The sequence below is a fragment of the Balaenoptera musculus genome, chromosome 16, assembly GCF_009873245.2.
Source record: "Balaenoptera musculus isolate JJ_BM4_2016_0621 chromosome 16, mBalMus1.pri.v3, whole genome shotgun sequence".
NCBI classification, from domain to species: Eukaryota; Metazoa; Chordata; class Mammalia; order Artiodactyla; family Balaenopteridae; genus Balaenoptera; species Balaenoptera musculus.
Window position 1 is genome coordinate 31834644 of NC_045800.1, and position 22458 is coordinate 31857101.

The following is a 22458-nucleotide window of genomic DNA, read 5'->3' on the forward strand; positions in this document are numbered from 1 at the left end:
ATCCCCTGATGAATCCAGCCCAGGTCTGTCTGGCTCGCTCTAAAGACTGGACTTTTTCTATTCCTCGTTGTTATTGATTCTTCTCCTTTTATACTTTTTAGCAAATGTCAAAGAAAGTACTTTGCCTACTGTACAGTAGTAAATAATTGCAGGATTGTTACTACTTTAGCGAACTTAATACTTATACTTATTTGAAGCTATGGACAACTTCAACCCCTTGTCTAGAGCGTGTCTCCTAAACCCAGTCTCCCCTACTGACCAACTTATTTAAGCTTTTGTTGATCCCAAGAACACATCACTCTTAGAGCCACCAAAGTTTACTCCTCACTATATGAAATGATGGGATATTTACAAACTGTCCTGCGCCCAGCGACGAGCCGCCAGGTTGATGAGTATTTTGTGCATCATGGATCAGGGAGATTGGAAGGAAATGTGTTTATTTGAGTTGGAGTTTATTTGAGTTGGAAAAAGGAGATATGGTGGTTGAAAGGTTTGCATTTTCTGCTGGACCGTTGGGTTGGAAGTTGCAAGGAGTCAGAGTTTTTAACAATTCAAATTTCAAAGGGCAAGAAATACCTTTAAAAACAGTAAGATTCCTATCTCTAGGTGTTTTCCAGCAGGGTCTGAAAAGCCACCTACCAGAAATGTTACTAAATGGATCCTTGCAGAGGTGGCAGGACTGGGGATCTTTTCAAGTCTTTACCAACTTGAAAATGTCCTCATTTATTTTATGTGTAATGTGAGGTCTCTCGAGATTTCGTGAATTCTGTCCTTGCTCTGTTCTTACCTTCCCTGGCGTTAGGAACCAACACTTCCACCCACTCTGCAACCCTTTCTTCTTCCTAGGTTGAGCTTTTGTTGTTGTTGTTTGAAGATGTCTCTGTGTCTAGTTGTCCTTTCATTAGACTCTGCAGCTCTGTTAGGCTACAACCTGCATGCTCTTTAGGGATAAATGTACCACAACTTGGCAACAGAAAACAATGATTTTTTCCTTTCACTTCTGATACTCTTCTTGGAGATGCCCAGTGGACTGGGTTTTTCCTTTCTTTAGTGGTGCATGGGCTGACCTGTCCGGGGAGATTCTCCAATGAGTCCCATGTTCTCCCTCTGGACAGTGTCCTGCTTGCTGCTATTTAATTGCCCCAGACACATCATTGGACACTTGTCGGTGCTGAATCCCATGTAACTCCCCTGCTAACTCAGTCTCTCTGTGGTCTCTTCCTGTAGTTTCTCCTGGAGGCTTCGGCTTACCTAAGAGCCAGCATTTTCTGTAACCTTGAAGATCACCTCTTCAGATTAGTGATAAAAATGCTAAATCACAGCTTCTGGTTCTATCCCTGGAGAATACTTATACATCTTCATCTAGGAATGTGTCCCTTTGTCCTTACCCTTTGCTTAATGTCCTGAGACGTTCCGCATTTATGGGGGATCCCCAATTTTATGGCATTGAAATTGATCGTCTTTGGTATGAAAACTTTGAGATTTTTTAAGATCACAAATACTGCTGACTGAACCCTGCAGAGAATGAAGTTATACCAGACCCGGTCTCCTCTCAAAGGAGCCCTGCTTCTGGCTAACAAGTTAGTCTTGTGCGTTGTCAAGATCCCACTCGTTGCTGTGGCTGCTGCTGGTTTCTGAGACGTGGACAGGGGACTCCTTGGAAGGTGGTCACCAGGAGATGCTCTTTTTCTTAGAGGGAATCCCGGGATGTGGGAAGCAATGGGGAACAGACCCGGCAGCTTTGTGATGACTTAACCACGGTCATCTTCCTCCCCAACAGAGGTGGATGAGTGTTCCTGGCCAGATCACGGCGGGTGTGAGCAGCGCTGTGTGAACACTCTGGGCAGCTACAAGTGTGTGTGTGATCCTGGCTATGAGCTGGCCTCTGACAAGAAGGCGTGTGAAGGTTGGTGTTGGACCTGCCAAGCTGGAGTGAGAGGGGATGGGGGACAAGTCTTAGGAGAAGGGGGACAGATGAAGATGGGGCAGCTGGTTGGCTGTGAAGTAACAATGGACAGCTGTGGGGATGATTCACCTCCTTCCTGGAGGGAAAACAATTCGATGAAGCCACAAACGTGAGATGACTTTATCAGACTCCACCCCAGCAACTGTGCAGGTGGAACCATGGTTCATTTTCTTCTGTGACCGTGTGAAATTCATAGGATTATTAAGGTAGCAAATAAAAGCAAAGAATAAGTATGAGCACTTTGGTGTGACTCAACGAATAGTGCATTTCATTCATTCCATTCCTACCTGGCTGGTGGTGTTTTCCTTGCCCACCTGCATGACTCTGCTTGTTCTTGGAAGCCAGGGACATTGCATAGCTTGGTGCAAACATTTCTAAATCTCCTTGGTCCAAGTCATGTGAAGTCCCCAGCTATGCCACTGAGTGAGAGGTAAGCACAAACGCATCGTCTTTTTTTAAAAAGCAGTAAAGACTTGTCCTCCACTCCATCCCTCCAAATCCTCAGTTGAAACAGACTAGAAGAAAGGAGGCTGAATTAATCAGTTCAGATGGTCTATTTGTTGTTGTTGTTATTGTTGTTGTTATTAAAGAACAGCAGGGCTTATTGCTGCTTGGGGGAAACTGCAGTCACTTGGAAATAAAACCAGATGAATCTTGCTTTCTTTTCCCCCCGTGCAGTGGCCTGTGGCGGTTTCATTACCAAGCTGAATGGAACCATCACCAGTCCTGGGTGGCCAAAGGAGTATCCTACAAACAAAAACTGTGTCTGGCAAGTGGTGGCCCCCGCTCAGTACCGGATCTCCCTTCAGTTTGAAGTGTTTGAACTGGAAGGCAATGATGTATGTTTCTGCGCTCCAGTTGACTGGGGATCTTGTTGGGATGTGGCTCAGGGCTGAAAACTGGCGAGGGGCTCAGCAGGCAGGGAGGTGGCCTCCTAGGGTCGTGGGGTTGTAGCTGGGCGGAATCTGGGGGGTGTTTGGTGAGGCAGTTTCAGCTGCACACCCTCTGCAGATGGAGGGCTTTGGTCCTCTCGTCACTGATAAATCCTAGGAGAATCAGGACAAGAGAGGAGGAGGCGGGTCTTGGGGGCGGGGGGTGCGAGGTGGTCAGGACAGGTACGTCCCCTGGGGTAGGAATCTGGGGCTTAGCGTCCAGCTGGGAGGCGGTGAGATGCAGCTGGGGACCATTCCCTCCCCTGGGCGGTGGTTGTGGGATGATCAAGTCAGCCAGCCGAGGCCCAGGCAGAGCCCTACAGCTGGACAGCTAGTCAGGCGTGCCCCCTGTCTGCACCTTGGGCTGGAAGGATCCCAGTAAGAGTCGAGAGGACCCTCCCACTGGGCCTGACCGAGCTCGACTGCCCACCTGGCAGGGTGCAGCTCTCAGGAAGGCAGCCCTGCCATGCGCCAGGGTCTGCGGCGGGGACTTGAGGGCACCGGGCGGCTCCCCATGGCTCCGCCTTGCAGGTGTGTAAGTACGACTTCGTGGAGGTGCGCAGCGGCCTGTCCCCTGACGCCGGGCTGCACGGCAAGTTCTGTGGCTCCGAGACGCCCGAGGTCATCACCTCGCAGAGCAACAACATGCGCGTAGAGTTCAAGTCCGACAACACGGTCTCCAAACGCGGCTTCAGGGCCCACTTCTTCTCAGGTGTGCGGGTTTGGGGGCAAGACCACAGGCTGAGGGCAACACGGCTTTGTGGGCTCCCAGCCCCGGGGCACCCGCCCGCCCCTCTCTGCCCACTGCCCCCGCCCTCACAGTGTCTCTGCCTCCGTCCGGGTTTTATAGCGTGGTGGCTATGTTATTGCAGGGCTACCAAAACAAGCGACCACAAACCAGGTGGCTCAAAACAACAAAAAATGTTGTCTCTCACAGCTCTGGAGGCCAGAGGTCTGGAGCCGAGGTGTGGGCAGGGCTGCACTCCCCCAGAGGGCTTGGGGAGGAGCCTTCCTTGCCTCTTTCTAGCCCGTGGTTCCAGCACTGAAGTGTTGGGTGGTCTTCATCTCTTTATTTTTTACGGGCTCTTTAAGGATTCTTAGTTGTCCTCATAGAATCAGAGGGCAAAACTAAAGCACCAAGTGTTCAGTGACACATTACCCGCAGTGGGCAGAGGGTACAGAGAGGAGGGAGATGTCCCTGACCCTTGAAGTTATCCTGGTGGGAGGGCCGGGGATGGAGGTTGGTCCTCGGTTAGCAGGGAAGGAAGCTGGCTTAGGAGAGGGCTGCATACTGTGCCGGCTTGAGCTACTACAAGATCCATAACGACAACAACAGCTAACATCTGAGTCCATCCATAATAATAAATAAAAACTAACACTGACTCGGGGCTGGATGCTGTTCTAAGTGCTTTCCCTGTACTAATTCGTTTCCTCCTCTCAACAATCCTGTGAGGTAAGGACACCATAACTGACTCCACTTTACAGGTAAGGCAACTGAGGCACAGAAGTCAAGGGCTCCCCAAGGTCACAACAGCTGGAAGTGGAGGAGCAGGGCTGGCACGGGGCCGCCTGGCCCAAGGCTTGCACACTTACCTGCTCCACAGGCAGGAGGAGGTGTGGGGCCGTGGAGTAACAGCCCAGGCCTCTGGTCACACAGACTACTTGCTCACTGAGTAACCTTGGGCACGTTAACGTTCTCAGCCTCAGTTTTCCTACCTGTAAAATGGGGGCATAGGCACCTCCCTCCTAAGGTTGTGTGAGAATTAACTTAGATAATACAGAGGGTATAATAGAGTGATTAGTGTCCATCACAGGGTAAATACTCAGTGCACGGTGGTTATTTTTATTATTGTTAATATTATTATTAATACTAGCCTATCCTTTAAGGAGCTCCTTGGTTTGGGTGGGGAGCAGGAGGGGAGAACCTATATATACATTAAAGTGCTTTAGGAGCATGGGGAATTCAATATATACCAGGGCCAGGTAGTATCCAAGGAATGCTGCCCCACCCTCGGCCCCGTGGAAGGATAATCAGAGTTGGGACAATCAGGGAGGCTCCCCGGTAGAGACTCCTTTTGAGCTGGGTTCTGGGCTGTGAGGGACGTTCCCAAGTTGGTGGTTCCTCTTAGGAGAGTCCGTTGATCTCCGCAGACAAGGACGAGTGCGCCAAGGACAACGGCGGGTGCCAGCACGAATGTGTCAACACCTTCGGGAGCTACCTGTGCAGGTGCAGGAACGGCTACCGGCTCCATGAGAACCGGCAGGACTGCAAAGAGGGTGAGGCTGGACCGTGTCCAGGGTGGAGGGCGTGGGGAGGTTCTCCTTGGCTGCCCAAGTGTGCACATGCATAAGAGTGAGAGCGAGGGGCGCTTGTTCCAGGTCTAGCAAACCCCGAACTGAGGCTCAGCTTCTGCCTTCTCTCCTCCCACCTTCCTGCTCAAGAGTGATTTTCGCCAGGGCAGTCACTCCTTCAGGAAGCTTGTAGGGGCCCTTGAGTGCTCTCCTGCAGTTATTATTGAAAAGTGGTTAAACGCCAGGCTCCAGAATCAGACAACCTAGGTTTAAATCTTGGCTCTGCTACTTACCAGCTGTGCGACCTTGGGCGAATTACTTAACCTCTCTGAGCTTCAGTGTCCTCTTCTGTTTAAAACAGACTAAACATACCTCCTTCTTAAAGTTTTTGTGAGGGTTAAATGAGAGCATGCTTAGAAAGTATTTCAGACAGGCTGACACATATTAAGCACTTGAAATGTTGATAGATATCACACATCTATGTCATAATCATATTTACCATTTGCAGGTCTAATAGTGAAATAGAATTTGGGGAAGACTTTGCTCCCTGCTTCATTCACTACTGGGAGTCCTTCAGAGCCAGACGGCTTTTCATGTCCAGTCACTCTGGGAAAGGCCTTCCCATGTTCTCACCATCCTGCAAAGGGAGTTTGAGCATCTTGATGAATACACAGGCCTCCAGGCCTTGTCCCCACCACAGAGCCCTGCATGCACATCAGGGTGAGGGAAGATGTGAAGACCTCACACCCCCACTCTGGGATAAACATTTCGGAACTAGGAGATACTGGCTGGGGCGCCACAGAGACTGGTCAGGGCCTCCCCGGAAGGTTAAAGAATGAGCTGAGACATCTTCAGAAGCCCACCCTCGAGCCCAGCGCTGTGACCCGGACACAGGAGGTCACAAGTTAGGTTGAGAGGTGGGTTGGAAGAACTTGGAAGGAACTGTCATTCTGGAACTTAAAAAAAACTTTGTCTAGCCCCTGTGGCGTGGGGGAGGCCAGGAGGGATATAACTCCGCTAAGGTCCCATCAGGTGAACTGTATGCATTCCCGCACGGTGGCAGGGAGTGCGGCAGCGAACATCCCACGTCTGAGCTGCTGCCCCTGTGGGCGCCCGTTCTCTGTGGGGCTGCGGAGCAGAGGCAGCAATGAGGGGAAACCTCCTTGCAGGGCCCCCTCCCTCTTACCCACCCTCAGCCTCCAGCTGCTCAGCCTGAAGCCACAGGGCAGAGACATCAGTGGTACCTCCGCAGTGCCCTCTATTTCCTAATCAGCAAGAGCAAAGGCAGGCCTGGCTCTACCCCCAACCAACAGGTCACTTGCCATCTCTCAGCTTATTTTCTCAATTAGAAGGTGGGAAGGATTAAATGAAAGGATGCAATCAAAGTGCTTAGCGCAGTACTCAACACAGATAGAGACAAATTCTAGCTCTTGGCCAAAACGCTACTTACTAAGCAAGTCGTGGGACCGCTCTTTGCAAATAGCATGGTAACCAGGCCAACATCTGTAGCCTCCAATTGAAATTGCTTTGGAAACTGAAAGACAGAAGTCATAGTGATGGAGATCTTTGTTAGCGCTTACTGAGCATTTCACATGCATTATCTCATTTAATCCATGCATCCCCCCTACAATGTTGGCACCCCTTTTACCAATAAGGACACCAAGGCTCAGAGTCCCACAGCTTGTAGGTGGTGGCACCAGGACTTGAACCGAGGCCCATCTGACCCCAGGGCCTGTGGTCTCAACCACTAACTCTGCCATATTTCCAGCGACAATCACAATGCGAATAGCAATAGTAAGAAAGGTGACCTGGCTCCAGGAAGGCAGCAAAGCCAAATAAATCAGCAGATCTCTGAGCTGGCGGACCCTTGATTCAGGCCAAACCCTGCCCTCACATATTATGACCGTGTGACAAGAGCTCAGGGAGGAGACTCTTCCGGAATGTCTCTTCTGCTGCCCACAAATGAATTACCTCTCTCTCTCTTCTGTGTGTCACCCGTCACCCCCAGCTGGCTGTGTACACAAGATCAGCAGTGCAGAGGGGACCCTGGTGAGCCCCAACTGGCCTGACAAATACCCGAGCCGGAGGGAGTGTACCTGGAACATCTCTTCAACCGCGGGCCACAGGGTGAAACTTGTGAGTTATTTTCAAAGTTTATGGACAACACGGACTTCGGTATCAGGCTGACACGGGTCTGAGTCTCTGCTCTGCCTCTTCCCAGCTCTGAAACTTGGGGAGGTTACTCAACATTTCCAGGACTCAGTTTTGTTATCTGGAATATGGGACTGCTAATGAAACCTACCTCTCCGGGCTGTTGTGTAGATTAAAAGAGAGGATGCACCTGAAGCCCTCTGCCCAGGGTGGTGGGTGAGAAAAGCTCTGTAAATAGCACCTGTTCACAGTGGTGTCAGTATGACCTGGCACCCATCACACAGATCTGAAGCACTGTTTGAGATTCAATAGTTTCCAGTTACAATATTTTAAAAAAAAAAAAAAAAAAAACATTCTCAAGGTATAAAAAAATGTAGTCAGTCAGAGGGTTGGAAAGTGGAAATCAAGTTTCCAGATCCCCATGCTCACTCTAGGAATGACTTCTCTGAACATTTTCTTGTGAATTCTTCCAGAAATTTCTGTGTGTGTGTGTGCACAGGAAAAAATATATATCCTTTTTCTTGCTCGCATTTCTCAAATGGATTCTATTATTCATATTCTTCTACAACTTACATTTTTTCCAGTTAACAATAGGAGGTTAAGTTATGTATGCTAATTCTCTCTTGAATTAAAAATATATATCTTCCAAGCCTTTCTTTAAAGTCCCATCCATGCATATGACTGTGGTGGTCTGCGCACCATGCTCGGTTATTTCAAAAGAGAAATGAGTTTTTCCTACAAGTCTTGTTTCTCAGCCACCAGGGACTCCCAGACCGTGGAGTGTAAAACAAACCCTCTTGCCTTCTGGAGAAGTTGTTGTATTCCAGCAAACAGTTTTTAAATGGGTCATTCTAACTCTGGAGATAGCTAAGCTCTTCAGAATGTATATGGATGTCCCCCTGAATTATGGACCAATAATGCAGGGAGAAGGGGAGAGAACAAAGGAGAAGGTGATGATAAATAGACGATCGTCCAGGGACTTGCGTGGGTCTTTACTGGCGAGAGCGGTGAGGAGGACAGGTGGATGAATGGGTGCCCAGGCTGGGCACGGGTGCAGGCCCGGGGCATCGAGGGGTGAAGGCAGGGCCCGTGACCACAGGTGCCCATGTGGGCACCTCATATGCATGGCTGTCCGTGTAGGAAACGCTTTCGGCTGCTCTCTTGGGTCAGTCAGAACAGCCTTGAATCTGGGCGAGGGTGAATTAAAGCGAGTGCATTAGAGAAAGGCTGCCGTCTGCTGGAAGATGATTGCCATGGCAACACAAATCTCTGAAGACGGCGGGGGAATGGCGCGCCCTGGGGTTGGGAACGTGCAATTTGCACAACTGGTAGCGGCGCTTCCCTGGAAGGGCCACAAGATTTTAGTAACTGCCCCAAACGTCTTTTCCTGTTCTCTACAGTACTGAGGAAATAAAGCAACCGATCACAGTGGCCAGAGTGAACCCAGACCTCCAATTTATCTGAGGCACATACATATGTGCTAGTTCTTAAATACTTCCTTGGGAAGTGGATGGTGGGTATATTGATCATGCTCTACCTTTTTGCTACCAGAGTGGACTGAATACTTACCAGGAAGCTAGTGCTTGACTGCACAGGGATAGCCATAGGGTGTCCTATGGACTTTTGGGGAGCTCCCCGCCTCCCTGGCCCACCGTCACCCTACCATTGCATTGCCCACCCTGGTCCCACCAACCTCCCCTTCCTACTCCTGCCCACCATCCCTACCCCTACTCTCTGGCCCCACCTCCCTTCCTATAAGTGTGAAGAGCTTTGCCCATTTCAAAGCTCAAACACAAAATGTGTGTGTCATTCTTACAAAAGCCTGTGGCCCCTCTATTTCTTCCTCTCTACCTCCATCTCCGCTCTGTCACCCCGGGCCCCTTCTTGTGAATTGAGATCCCTTCCAATCCCCAGCTAATGTTCTCTCTCCCTCTCTGTCATTTGGTCCAAGTCTTCAGTTAAACTGTCCCCTCTCACCTTGTCCCATCCCCCTCGTAGCCATGGGCAGGCCATTGGCCAGTCATGTGCCCAGCGCCTGAGAAGCCCTACATTTGGGGCTGCAGAGCCTGGTGTACAGCCTGGAATTATGGGGTTGCCCTGGCCTGCTTCAGGGGACGGTCTTGGGGGGGACAGGGAGAGGGGAGGCAGTATAGCCTGGTGATGGTTAGGAGTGTGGCCTGGAGTCAGGCTGGCTGGGGGTCAAGTTCAGCTCCATCCTTCTCTAGCTGTTTGAAAGTGGGCAAGCCACTTAACTTTCCTAAGACTCAGTTTCCCCTTCTGCACACTGGGGATAATAGTAGCTCTTCCCTTACAGTATTATCAGAATTGAGTGAGAAAATGCAGGGCTCTGCATGGAAAAAAATATTCAACTCTGGCCAGCCACTCTCAGGACATTGACGTGGAGTAGCGCGCAATTCATGAAGCCTCATTCACACAGTGCAGTGCAGAGGTTCAGGGCAAGGGCTCCTTGACCTCCTGGTCATGGCCCAACTCTGCCAGTGGGTGACCTTGGGCAAGTTATCCGACAGCCCTGTGCCTCAGTTTCGTCATCTGTAAGGTGGTGGTTATCATGGTAGACACCTCACAGGGTCATGAGGATTACTACATACAAAGCATTTAAAACAGCCCCTGGCTCAGAGTGAACACCTCGGTCACTGCTGCTCTCATCGTTGAGGGAGAAGCTGCAGGATGTGCCAGAAGGAGCACAGACACCAACAAGCACTGAAACCCTCTGACCCTGGCCATCTTATCCGCAAAGCGGTCGTGGTAGCAATAGCTCATAGGGTTGTTCTGGGGACTAAGAGAGGGGCCAGCTGGAGACCTTCTCAACAGATGGGGCCACCATCACCATGGGCTCCACGCCGCCTGCACAGCTGGCTGGGCAGATGCGTGTCCTCGTGCCCCTTCCTCTCCCACCCCTGGAGAGGGGGGCCCGCCCCGGCTGAAGTGACCTTGCCTCACTTCCTGCTCTTCCATCCCTAGGCGTTTAACGAGTTTGAGATCGAGCAGCACCAGGAATGTGCCTACGACCACCTGGAGCTGTACGATGGGCCCGACCGCCTGGCCCCGGTCCTCGGCCGTTTCTGTGGCAGCAAGAAGCCAGACCCCGTGGTGGCTTCGGGCAGCAGCCTGTTTCTCCGGTTTTATTCGGACGCCTCGGTGCAGAGGAGAGGATTCCAAGCCATGCACAGCACAGGTGCGTGGGCTGGGAGCCCGGCCTTCAGCTGATGCCCACGTGGGCTGGAGATAGATGGGTGATGAAGGCAGGGAAATGACCACCTATAATTCTGACCATGGGGGACAAGCAGTGTATGATAACATGTCCCTTTTAAAATGAAACATGGGCACCCATGGGGGAAGGGTTGTTTTCTTTTAATGTCCTTCACTGACAACCTTTTAAAGGGGCAACCCTTTGTCGGCGCCACGTTTCTTTCCTCCCTTCCTTTCTTCCTCCCACCGCCCCCCACCCCACCTTTAAAATTTTACTTGTAATTTTGCTGGTCTGTGAAACCCTGAGTCTGGGTGCTGAGTGGTGGAGAGTAGCCCTTTGTACCCTCCAAGGACCAGTTCCAGAAAATGAAAAGTGTTTTTGTTCCGCATTATTTTTCCTCACTTGAAATAAATAACTTTATTCAGCCCTCTGGAGGAAAATGTTTATGCATATAACTTACATTATTTACTGTGTTAAACGGAAGAAAGTCAGTAAGAACATTGGCTCTGCTCTTTAGCCGTTTAAAGGAGACAACCTGGGACTAGAGCCCTTGAAGCAACTTTGACTCTCTGATCCTGGCCCTCTGGCAAAGCGGTGACTGTGCAGCCCACTCAGAGTCTGAGATCATGATGACGACCACTGTGAGGTTTTCTGAGCCCTTTAACAGCCCCTCCTCCCAGTTCTTTCCCAGAACCAGAAAACATGAATCAGGTGAGACAAAATGACAGGTGGCACCTTCTCCGTCTGGCTGGCCCTTGCCTGGGAGAAAACTCCCCACTGTTCACGGCTGCGCTGTCACTTCCCCGGTGAAGTTTAAAAGCCACTAACTAGTGACTTCACCCTCTTGTCCCTGCAGACTGAGTGTGGGTGCTCAGGGGAGGTCAGGGTCCTGCAGGCAATGGGGGCACACTCAGGTAGAATCGTTATTTGAGGAGAATTGAATAAGGAACTGTTTACAGAGGGGTGGGCAGGGTGTGAGGACACCATGGGGACAGTGTAGCAACCAGGGCTAGGTTGCAAGGCTGTTACTACCCCCGGCCTGGATACCAGAGGAGGGAACGGTTCCTGGAGCCTAGAGATAGAGGGGGGCAACAGAGGGCCCCCCAACAGGAGCGAGGACCAGGCAAGGAGGGGGCCTGGGACTAATGCCCTGACCTCTCTCCTCCCTCCTCTGATCTGCCGGTGCTCCCTGTGGCTGGATCATGAAGGCAAAGGGCTCATCCATGTAGGCCCAGAGGTCTGCCTCCAGGGGCCCAGAGCAGGTGGGGAAGAATGGAGAGGGGATCTGGCAGGATGGAAGGAAGGCATCCTGCCCTGCTAAGTGCCCATTTCCTGGCCAGCCACGTCTCAAGAATTAGAAATTTCCCAAAGACAGCTCAGACCTGGAAGAAATTCTAAGCTAGAGCACACATGGGATTAAGAGTTGGCAGTCGGACAGGACTGGGGCCGGGCTGGACGTGGAGCTCCAGCCGGGCTGGGGAATGTTACCAGACAGTGCGGAAGCCACGCCAGCGGGAGGAGGCGTGGAGCACATTGAGGACCTGCTGTGGAGGAATTTGCCTTCAGAATTTCTGTTGCTTTCTAATTTCCCATCCCTCTCATTTACACGTTTTTATTATGTGGTCTCTAGCAGCCTAGACACATGGTAGGATGGGACTCGGGCCAACCAGAGTTACCGTCCCAGTGAAAAAACGCAGAAGCCAAGGCTACAGAATATAAGTCCAAAGTACAAGGCGCAGCTCGCCTGTAACACTCACAGGGGTTTCAAAGCTGGCCTATAGTTAGGCTCTCAAATGCAGGCGCCAGCCAGGTCTATTCTGAGGTTTCAGGTTTGAGCGCTCACCAGCAGTTTTGATGTGCTTTTGGTGCCCTCTGCTGGCAAAGTAACAAATTACAGCAAGTCGGCCGGGCAAGTGTGAGCCCTTTTCAGATGCTTCTAGCGCTTCCAGGCAGTAAAGTGGTAAAGATCCATCACATCCCAGCGACCAGTCGGGCAAATCATCCATTGGCCCCAGGTCTCCATAACTGGAGAGAGAAAAAGGCTTTTGTCAGTAGCGTGCCCCGGTATTCCCCGAGGCCTCCCTATGGCCCACTCTGGGAACATAGGACCTTGGTTTGTTCGTAAGGGTCAATTTGGACTCCCCAGTGAGCCCTGAAACTCCTGGATCTCTTTTACTCCTCTGTAAAATGGACTGATGAAACTTTCCCGGCCCTTCGCACAGGGCACACACCAGGCTTTGTGGAGAAAACTGGCCCGTACGGAGGGTGTGAAGAGAAACTGGGGGCCAGGAAGAGGGGGCGCAGAGCGTGCGCTCTGTGCGGAGGGGGCATCGCGCTTCTCTCTCTGCTCTAGAGTGCGGGGGCAGGCTGAAGGCCGAAGTGCAGACCAAAGAGCTCTATTCCCATGCCCAGTTTGGGGACAACAATTACCCGAGCCAGGCCCGCTGCGACTGGGTGATCGTGGCGGAGGACGGCTACGGCGTGGAGTTGATATTCCGGACCTTTGAGGTCGAGGAGGAGGCCGACTGTGGCTACGACTACATGGAGGCGTACGACGGCTATGACAGCACGGCGCCCAGGCTCGGCCGCTTCTGCGGCTCCGGGGTGAGTCTCGGGGATGCGGGGAAGGCGGGCCGCGGGGCTGCTGGGTCAGACACGCGTGCATCAGAGTCTCTGCCGCTTACAGCACCAGCCAGGAGGCCCGCTCTGCTGGAGCAAAGAGGGAAACTGGAGGGTAGTCGCAGAGGAGGTTGGGAGGTACCGGGGACCTGATACCGAGGTCAGCTAGGTAAGAGCAAGTCCTTTTTAGCACTGCCTACTTTTGCAAAGGGTTCATCTCTCCCTGCCCTCCTACCCCCCACCCCCCATTTTTCTTTAGCCTTCAGGCTTTAAAATTTTTTTTTAATTATACTTTTGCATATTCCACATATTCACAATTCTCTCTCCCAATAAAACCAAATGCCTGTGAAAATTATGAATCACTCTTTTACTCCAAACATATTAGTTACGCTCAAGGTCATGATCATTTTTCTCATTATCACCTCTTTCCTGGGCCACCTCCTCAGGACAGGGCAGGCCTGTTTTGATCACTATTTCCCCAGCGCCTGAAATAGGGCCTGGCATGTAGTTGGCGCTCAGTGCAAGTGTGTGGACCAGCCAGTTCAGTGTCCTGGGCCCTCTCTGGCTGTACCACGCTGGGCACTGCCCACACTGGGTCCCCAGCTCTTTCCTTTCCTCCACCTCCAGGGCTGATCACTCAAGCTTCTTTGCAACTGGCTGGACTTACATTAAATCATTTTGGAGTCATTAGTGCTTGTGCTAAACAGAACCTCAAACTGGCATTTGCATGAGTCTTTGAATAATTTCCCTTCATCTTCTCTCACCCTCCAAAGAAGAAAGGATGCCGAAGTGTGACTTAGCTGATGCAGTGCCTTTGAGAGCTAAAGTCTTTCAAACTGTGGGGTCCACATGCAGAGGAAAACCTTGGAGGGTCCTGAGCAGTGAAATGTACGGGAAGCCCAGTTTGGTTCCGTTAGAATCTGGCAGACAGCAGCCTCAGAACCTGGCTCCCCTTCATCCACCACCTGGCAAAACCTTTCTGACAAATGTAGTGACTCCATCCCATGTTTTGTCCTTGGACAGGACATGGACCTCAACAATGGTCTTTGTCTTAGGTCTCCTGGAAGACACATCACAGTGGTGACCCTAGAGCTGGGTGATTCATGGTATACACTTTACAGTGAGAAAAACCTGAGCTTGCAGCCTATCTAGTTGTGTGAACTTGAGTCTCATCTCAGTTTCCTCAAGTATAGAATAGAGATAGAACCTGCCTTATAAAGTTGTTGTAAAGTTTACATGAGATGAGATCTGAAAGTGCTTAGAGAAGTGCACTTAATTAATCTATGCACTTAATAAATAATAGATTCTATATGAGCTATGCATTTCAGATTGTCTTTGGAAAAGCAGGGCTGGGGCAGGGGGCGGGGGTGCTGTCTGGAGCAGAATTTGAAAAGCTTTCCTTTGAAAAAGAGCTTGTTTTGTTGCCCTTCAGAGCCTCTGGTGCCAGGGATGCCTTGCGGCATCATCAGCCATCCTATGTCTTTGTGTAAAGTTCTGTCTCATCCTCCTTATTTTAAACTCCAACCACAGCCAACTGGCTTAAAGTTCCTCTGGTTTTCCTTTCTCCTCCCCTCAGCCATTGGAAGAAATCTACTCTGCAGGGGATTCTCTGATGATTCGATTCCACACGGACGACACCGTCAACAAGAAGGGCTTTCAGGCCCAGTACACGAGCACCAAGTTCCAGGATGCCCTGCACATGAAGAAATAATGTTGTTCTTGAAAAACAGGAAATGAGAATGTTTTTGTTATAACAATGGCACCTTGTGAGTTTGCTCTAAAGCAGTGTGTAGTATTATTCTCAAACAAAAACTCAAAATCTAGCCTTGGAGGTGTGTGTATCTGATGAAGTTCAGCCAAAACAAGGAGAGAAGATGTTCCTTTGATTCCAGCTGCAATGTGATCAGTCATGGAGTTTTAAAGATTAAGATTTGATGTCACTGACTATTCAAGCTATGCCTGTTCATTCTCCTCGTCCCTTGCTCCTATGAGGCAAAAGCCCACCCTTGGGTGGGTCCTTCCTCTATTTCTGGACGTGCTTCCATAGGTGTCAGGCAGTGTGACCGTGTCCTGGAGACTCGGGTCATCTTCTGTCTATACTGCGCAATGAGGATTAAAGCCTGGCCATAGCGCATGTGTTCCTCACAGCTTTGGCTGGAGACTTTTGCTATCTCTCTGCCAGGGACACGTCACCCATGAAACCTGAGAATATGGTCGTCAGGACTAAAAAAGACATCACAGTAAGCAGTGCACAGAGGGAGCTGGTGTGTGAGGATCCCTGTCGTGTAGTAAGGAGACCGCCAGCCTTTCCTCTGCATCATCGGCTCTCCCTGCCCACGTTGGGCTCCCCCATCCCTAACTGCATTAGAGGACTAAGGCATCTGCTGTGACTTCAGCAGCACATTTGCTGGTGAGAGTCCCTAATCTGCCAAGAAGAAGACATCCTGACTTGTCCTCCTGCCCTCACTGACTTGGAGAAGACTCCACCCGGCCTTGGGATTCCATGGGCTGAGAACATCTATTCCTCCAGCTTTGGAGGCACTTGCTGTGGTTGACCTTGACTCTCGACAACCAACTCAAACTGCATTTGCAAGACGTGCAAAGACATCTTATGAAGGACCATTCAGGTCCCTCGTGGGGTTAACATCATTGAAAACTGGTTAATTATAAGTTATGTAAGAATCAACACCTTGTGGAACAAGTCTACTGTGACTAACGTCCTGAAACCGGTCGGGTTCAAGAGTGCATGGGTGACGTTGCCCAGACTAACTAGCGCTCAGTCACCAGCCTGCAGTCAGAATTCACCACGCTTGGCACTTGTCCTAGAGAAGTGTAGAGGATGTTGTTTACATAATTTTGAAACCTCCAGGTGTACTTTAAACAGTGAGGTAGTTCTGAATGGCATTTCATTAAGGCATCTATGGGCATTATGAGCTAAAAGCTGTGGTGTGTTAGCTTTAAAAGAGTATTTATGTTGGAATAATTTTTAAATAATGTTTACATAACCCTAAGTCCCGTGTGGTTGGTATCGAACACAGGACAGCGCACGAGAGGGTTTTTGGTGAGAGCCGAGATCGCTCCCAAGCGCCAGAATTCCTTTGGGATGAATCAACCTCATTTGAAACAAAGTATTTGCAAAAGATTAAAGGTGATATTTTTTAAAGATCAGAATATACCCCCAGAGGACTATCTCTAATTAAAATGATTGCTGGGAGTTTAAAAAAAGAAAAAGATGAAAAAAAAAGAATACAAAGAAAGATAGAAGAAATGCATGGGACTATTTTTTCCTTAAAACAGAAAAAAAACAAAGTATTATTAATAATAATATATGTCTGTATATATGTATGAACGTAAAGGATCAACTGTCAGAGCCTTAATCAATGCAGTGTGATAAATACTGACCCACTGATTTGACTGAGTAGGCCCTTCTGGACCTGCGCGGTGTTTTACGGGTCTTCTTTCACCAAGCTCTCTCTTGGCCTTTCTTGGCCCTGAATGGAGGTTCAGCCTACATTCTTATATCGTGATCTATCACAGCCCCTGTTCCCAGGGGATCTTTGATTCAGCACATGGAGCAGCTTGTCACTGGTTCAGACCTTACCCACCTCATAGGGTGGATTCCATTTCTCTGATTTTTGTGTTTTGGCGGCTTTTATTTTGCCCCGTCTGATCTTCACAGTTGAAACTGAAGTCAGGATGCATAAGGTGACTGGTAAGGGTCTCTCTCCAAGAACATGAAAATTCTGTAGTTTCAGCCTTTAGAAGTCTGAATAAGATTAATGAATTCCCTGGAAAAGTGAGAGGGAGTCAGAAACAGAGTCAGCTCTGCCTCAGTATTTGCCACCCTCATGAAACAATGGTACTTATTTTTCTCTCTCTAGTATGAATATTTTCAAAAACACAACTTCAACAATTATCAACCTGTGGCCAATTTGAAACAATGGGACTCTTATGAAAACCTTTATTTAGGCCTTCTGTGAGTGACGTATTCCCAGAAAAGACAAGCTCTGATTCAGCTGGGGCTGGCCAGACCGCTCCCCTGGAAACTCAGACTCACAGGACGTACGCACAGGGCAGGTTCTGCAAGGAACGCACAGCTGGCTTCACGAGAGAAAGTCCACTCAGCAGAAAGACCCAGGCCCCTGCCTTGGCTCTTCCAAATGCCCAGTGACCTTCCTGCACATATCCCAGGGGACATTACCCCTGCCTGCTTTGTCCTTGGGGCCGTCACAGAGCTCCAAGAAGACTGGCTTCGGTTCAGAGAATTATCTTGATGACCCGATGAAATATTGGGGGTCTGGGTCTTCAGCCTGGTCCAATTCTAGTGTAATCTGGTCTAGTAGATGCTAGAACCTGGATCCCAGGGCAGGGTAAGGATCTGGAATTAACTTCAGCTTGTGGAATTTCTCCAAACAGAAAATGAGGCTGTGCATCGATTCACTGTAAGACTATTTTCCTCTAAAGTTAAGTTTCTTATTACTCATGAAACGCTCAGCCTGGTTGAATCATTTGTAAGATCTTGTTAACTAGCAAATCACACTGGGGTTTGCCGTTGATCTGGTCTATTTGATAAATTTCAGATAATTCGTGGTATTGTTATTGTTCAGTGTGTGAACAAGTGTTCCTTTGGCTTCAGCAGATGTTTTTCAAGTTTCCTTTGTAGACTGAACTTCTGAAAAATAATCCCAAATGCCTAGAAGGATTCTTTAAAAAGAAAAAAGAAAAAGAAAAACCGTTTAGAGCATTATCTATAAATATATTGTATTTTTTATTTCGTGTAACTGTACATTTCATGAAATGTTGTCAGTTGCAAAGAGAAAGGGGAGAGGAGCTAACATATGTCTAGAAAGAAATGTTTCATTAAAGAATGTGGATTTATTGATGTGTGCTGTGTTTGTATTATAAGTTCAGACAAGATCTTGGTGATCATTTTCTCCAATACCACGAGAACTTGGGGAGGAGATTAAAAAAAAGGGGACCCTCACTCTGGCTTTCTACTCTCTGGTGAGTACCCAGTGCCTGGCTCCAGAACAGAGCTCCCTGCTGGACCCAGAAAGTCATGAGCAAAGCTAAAGAGGGCTTCAAAGTTGCCCCCTTTCTTGGACCCAAACAGGCTGGAAATCTGACAACACGAACGTTGCGGCGATGGTTGCAGCTGTAACAGTGCTAGATGTGGTAGACATCTTCCGCTTGTCCCTCAGCAATTCTCTCCACCTGGTTTTGAGCCTGAGGACCACATGTGACATCTAAAACTGAAGGTCACGGCTCCTATAAGGGGGCTCTTTCTCTGGACTCTGGCAGCCACTCCTTTCACTTGTCCCTTCAGACCTGGGGGGAAATGACACTCTGCCAGTCTAACCTTCATACTGCATTATCCCCCAAGGGGAACCTTTATAAATAGTCCTTTTAATAAGCCCCCTTAAATACAGCTAGTTGAGTATATCACTCATTTCCTGTGGGGGCCCTGGCTGATACAGGGTCCATTTCTAACACAAGGACAGAGACGCCTGTCAAGGACAGTCTTTTGAGGTTGACCAGATGAAGAGACTTTAGGGTGTGTTTGGAGTTTTGTGGGTCATATCAGGGAAGGGTAATATGGCACCATGTTTTTAAAAACACTCAGTCTTAATGCAAAACTATTTAACACATGCAATTGTTTTGTGCTATATGTAGAGTGTCAAGGTTTTATGACTTTTCTGCCCTTTTGCAGTCACCAGTACCTAAAGGATGAGCCCCAGTGGTGCAGGGGTATGAATGCTTTATGTGTCAGTCAGGATAAGGTAGCTTATGCCACAACAACAACAAAAAACCCTCACATGTCAGGGTCTTTACAGAAGAAAGACTTATTTCTTGTCCATACTACGTGTTCATCTCTGGTGTCTGGAAGCCCTTCCACACCATCCTCAGTCAGGACTAGGCTGATGGAGCAGCTGCTACCTGGAGCCTTGCTGATTTCTGTGGCAGAGGGAAAGAGAGTGTGACAAATCATACACTGCCTCTTATGACTGCCTGGGAGTGACACATCACTTCTGCTCACATGTCATTGGCCAAAACAACTCATAACTCAGCTCACATTAAGAATGAAATGAACTAGAACCATCTGGTGGGTACCACTAATGATTCTCACGTGTGACATTCATAGACCAGGAAATGACCAGAATCCTTCTGTTTGTTTTCACATTTTACCGCATCACTACTTCCCTACTGATATTTTAGATAAAGATATTTTAAAACCAGAACAAGACCACCTATCATTTGGAATGGACCAGCTTTTTAAACTGACCAGTTGTCGCCTGGCAAACTATCAGTGTGATCGAGCTTGTACACGTTTAAATACAAATGATTAGAGAATCGCAGGGTTGGCAGCTCTAACCTCGCACCCGCTAAGGGCATCTCTTCTACAGTTTCTAAGGTGATAATTCTCAGATCTAATACCTTCCAGAGGAGGTGAGCCGGCTCACTTCGCCCATAACCTCTTCTTTGGGTGATGATGGCAAGTTCCCTTTGCAGAACCATTTCCCCTCACATTGGAGGGACCCACGTTGGGCAGGCTGTCAGCCAGGCCTAGGTCCTCCTTGGGCACATGACCCAAACCAGACTGTTACCAACCAGGGTCCTTGGAGTCTTTGATCAATAGAAATTGATAAGAGGCCAGACGAGAAATTCAGGCAAGGCTTTACTGGGGCTCCTGCTGCAGCGCCAGGGAGCGAAAACATGTAACAGGTTCTCTTGCTCACTCCCTGAGGGGGGCGAGCTGGTCCCTTATATGAGGTGAGGGTAAGGGTCAGGCCAGAAGGGTGACTTAGGTGGTCTGCCCACCCCGTTGGTGGTGCCGTGTGCAGGGTGTATGCACAGTACCCTGCTTCTGTTCCCGACATCTCAGAAGTGGCAGCTGGGGTTTTTGGTCTTTTTGTATCTTGTTGTTCATGATTTGCCCCAACTGCACATGCACACAGTTATTTTTAGTCCCTTATAGTTTCTTTGTATTTTGTTGCTTGAGGAGGGTTTTGTCCAGGTGCAAGCACTGCAGCAAAGGGCCCCAGGTCCCAGATCTCAGTCTGTCTCAAGACCAATCAGATCTTCTTCCTGGAAATGGAGTCCTGGTCAAGGGGCAAAAGGGCCAAGCTACTTCGGAGCTGATTTTCCCTGGGAGGATATCCTGAGAGGACTGTCTAGGAGTCCTTGCTGCTGAAGCCTCAGGAGCAACCCAGAGCTGCCCTCTCTTCTTTCTGTGAGCTCCTCTACACTCAACCAAGCAATTCCCTTTCTTCTTAAATTAAAAAGAGTCTGTTTTGATGCTTATGACCAGAGAACCCTGACTGACCCAGACTCTTAGGCCAGAGCACCCTCTGACTGGAGGTCTTAGCAATTCTTCTAAAGAAGTGACGTGTCCATCAGAGGGAGAGCTGGTGATCAGTGGATGCATAGCAAACAAAAAGAGTCAAAAAGGACTTTGCTGGCCTTGCCCATCCACAGACAGCCTCGTCAGAGGGAGCAGGGGCCCATCAACTCAAGTTCCTTGGTCCAGCTCTCTGGCCCAGGTGTGATTCTATGCCCACCAAGCAAAGTTAGGAGCATAATTTGTACCAGTTGTGCTGATTTAAATAGTCCAGTCATTGTAAACTGTATTTTCTCCACTTTATAGATTCAGGCAGAGGCTGGAAGAAGTTACTTCACTTGCCTAAGACCTCACACGGTCCAGAAGGGCAGCCAAGGCTTTCCACACAGGCCTCTCTGAACTGTGCCGTCTCCCCAGCGTCCAGGCACCTGTGGATTCAGTTTAGCCGCCACCGTGGAGTCTTGGGGACTGGAGGCCCCATGAGGCAGAGGCCACGTAGGTCTTATGCAGCACAGCCTCCCAGTGCCTGGATCCCCACACCCCGTTTTCCGGTATCCCCTGCCTAAGCAGGTGGTGCCTCCACGCCTGTTAGTCAAGCCCCAAAGCCAGGAGTCAGCTTCATTCTGATCTTCCCATCCCCTTCTCTCCCTTCCCCTGCCCCACATTTCTTCCATCATCAAGTCTCACTGCCTTTACCCCCGCAATAAGCCACAAACCCATTCACTCCTCTCCATCTCCACTGTCCTCATCCCAGGGCAGCCAGCGTCACCACTGGCTTGGACTCTGCTAACCAGTCTCCAGGTTAACACTTGTGTCCCCTATAATCCAGGCTCCACAGAGAAGCCAGTAATCATTGTCGACATCAGTTAGATCATCCCCTCTCCCCCTCAAAACCCCTGAAAGACTTCCCATTGCTCTACGATGGAAATCCTACCATGCCCTGCCTGCTCACATCATGGGCCCCTAGCTCACTCTGTCTTTAACCTCTTCCAGGTCCCTCCCTGCAGGTACCCTGGCCTCCCTCTGGTCCCAGCACACGAAGCCTGCTTCAGCCCCGGGACTTTGCATTTCCTGTTCCCTCCGCCTGGGATCCTCTTCTCATCATTCACGTGCATCTTTTTTTTTTTTTAATTTTATTTATTTGTTTATTTTTGGCTGCGTTGGTCTTCGTTGCTGCACACGGGCTTTCTCTAGTTGCGGTGAGTGGGGGCTACTCTTCTTTGTGGTGCGAGGGCTTCTCATTGTGGTGGCTTCTCTTGTCGCGGAGCACAGGCTCTAGGTGCGTGGGCTGAGTAGTTGTGGCTCATGGGCTCTAGAGCGCAGGCTCAGTAGTTGTGGCGCACGGACTTACTTGTTCTGCAGCACGTGGGATCTTCCCAGACCAGGGCTTGAACCGGTGTCCCCTGCATTGGCAGGCGGATTCTTAACCACTGCGCCACCAGGGAAGTCCATCTTAAATGTCAGCTCTCAGAGACGTCTAAAGCAACTGCCTCCTGGTCGCTCCGGTCACTCTTCCCTGACGCCCCGCTTGCTCCTCCACAGTGGTTTTTGCTGTTTTGTTCTGATTGTTGTCTGTCTGCCTCGCTGGAACATACATTCCCTAAGAGTTTGGGCCTCATTTGTCTTTATCACCAAGCCCAGGACAGTGCCCAGAATAATACGTGACATAGAGAAGTTGTCAAAAAGATTTGTTGAGTAAATGAATGAATGCACTCATTGAAATGACCAAATGATTGGTTTTAATTGTTCTGTTGACATGAGACTCCAACTCCTTCATTGTTTTAAAGAAGCGAACTCCTAACAAAGAACTCATAAGAATTATAAGGCAGCCCACATTCATGGCTTTCCTCCAGCTCTGTGAGGCTCCCCATCAAAATGTGAGAACAGAAAGGGGGTGAAACTAACTCACCGCCACGCGGCTCATTGCCTAAGGCGTGTGCTCACTGAG

At 49.5% G+C, this 22458-nt stretch overlaps 1 protein-coding gene across 2 annotated transcripts in view; it reads left to right on the forward strand.

Annotated features, from left to right (window-relative positions):
- Positions 1 to 14882, forward strand: part of TLL2 (tolloid like 2) — a 135094-nt gene extending 120212 nt beyond the window's left edge. For both annotated transcript variants that reach the window (XM_036828878.1, XM_036828880.1), the window contains exons 14-21: positions 1781 to 1906; positions 2645 to 2805; positions 3430 to 3610; positions 5050 to 5175; positions 7199 to 7326; positions 10324 to 10537; positions 12906 to 13156; positions 14748 to 14882. In XM_036828878.1, coding sequence (XP_036684773.1) covers positions 1781 to 1906; positions 2645 to 2805; positions 3430 to 3610; positions 5050 to 5175; positions 7199 to 7326; positions 10324 to 10537; positions 12906 to 13156; positions 14748 to 14882 — 1322 coding nt within the window. The remainder of the gene's footprint in view (positions 1 to 1780; positions 1907 to 2644; positions 2806 to 3429; positions 3611 to 5049; positions 5176 to 7198; positions 7327 to 10323; positions 10538 to 12905; positions 13157 to 14747) is intronic.
- The last annotated feature ends 7576 nt before the right edge of the window (positions 14883 to 22458 follow it).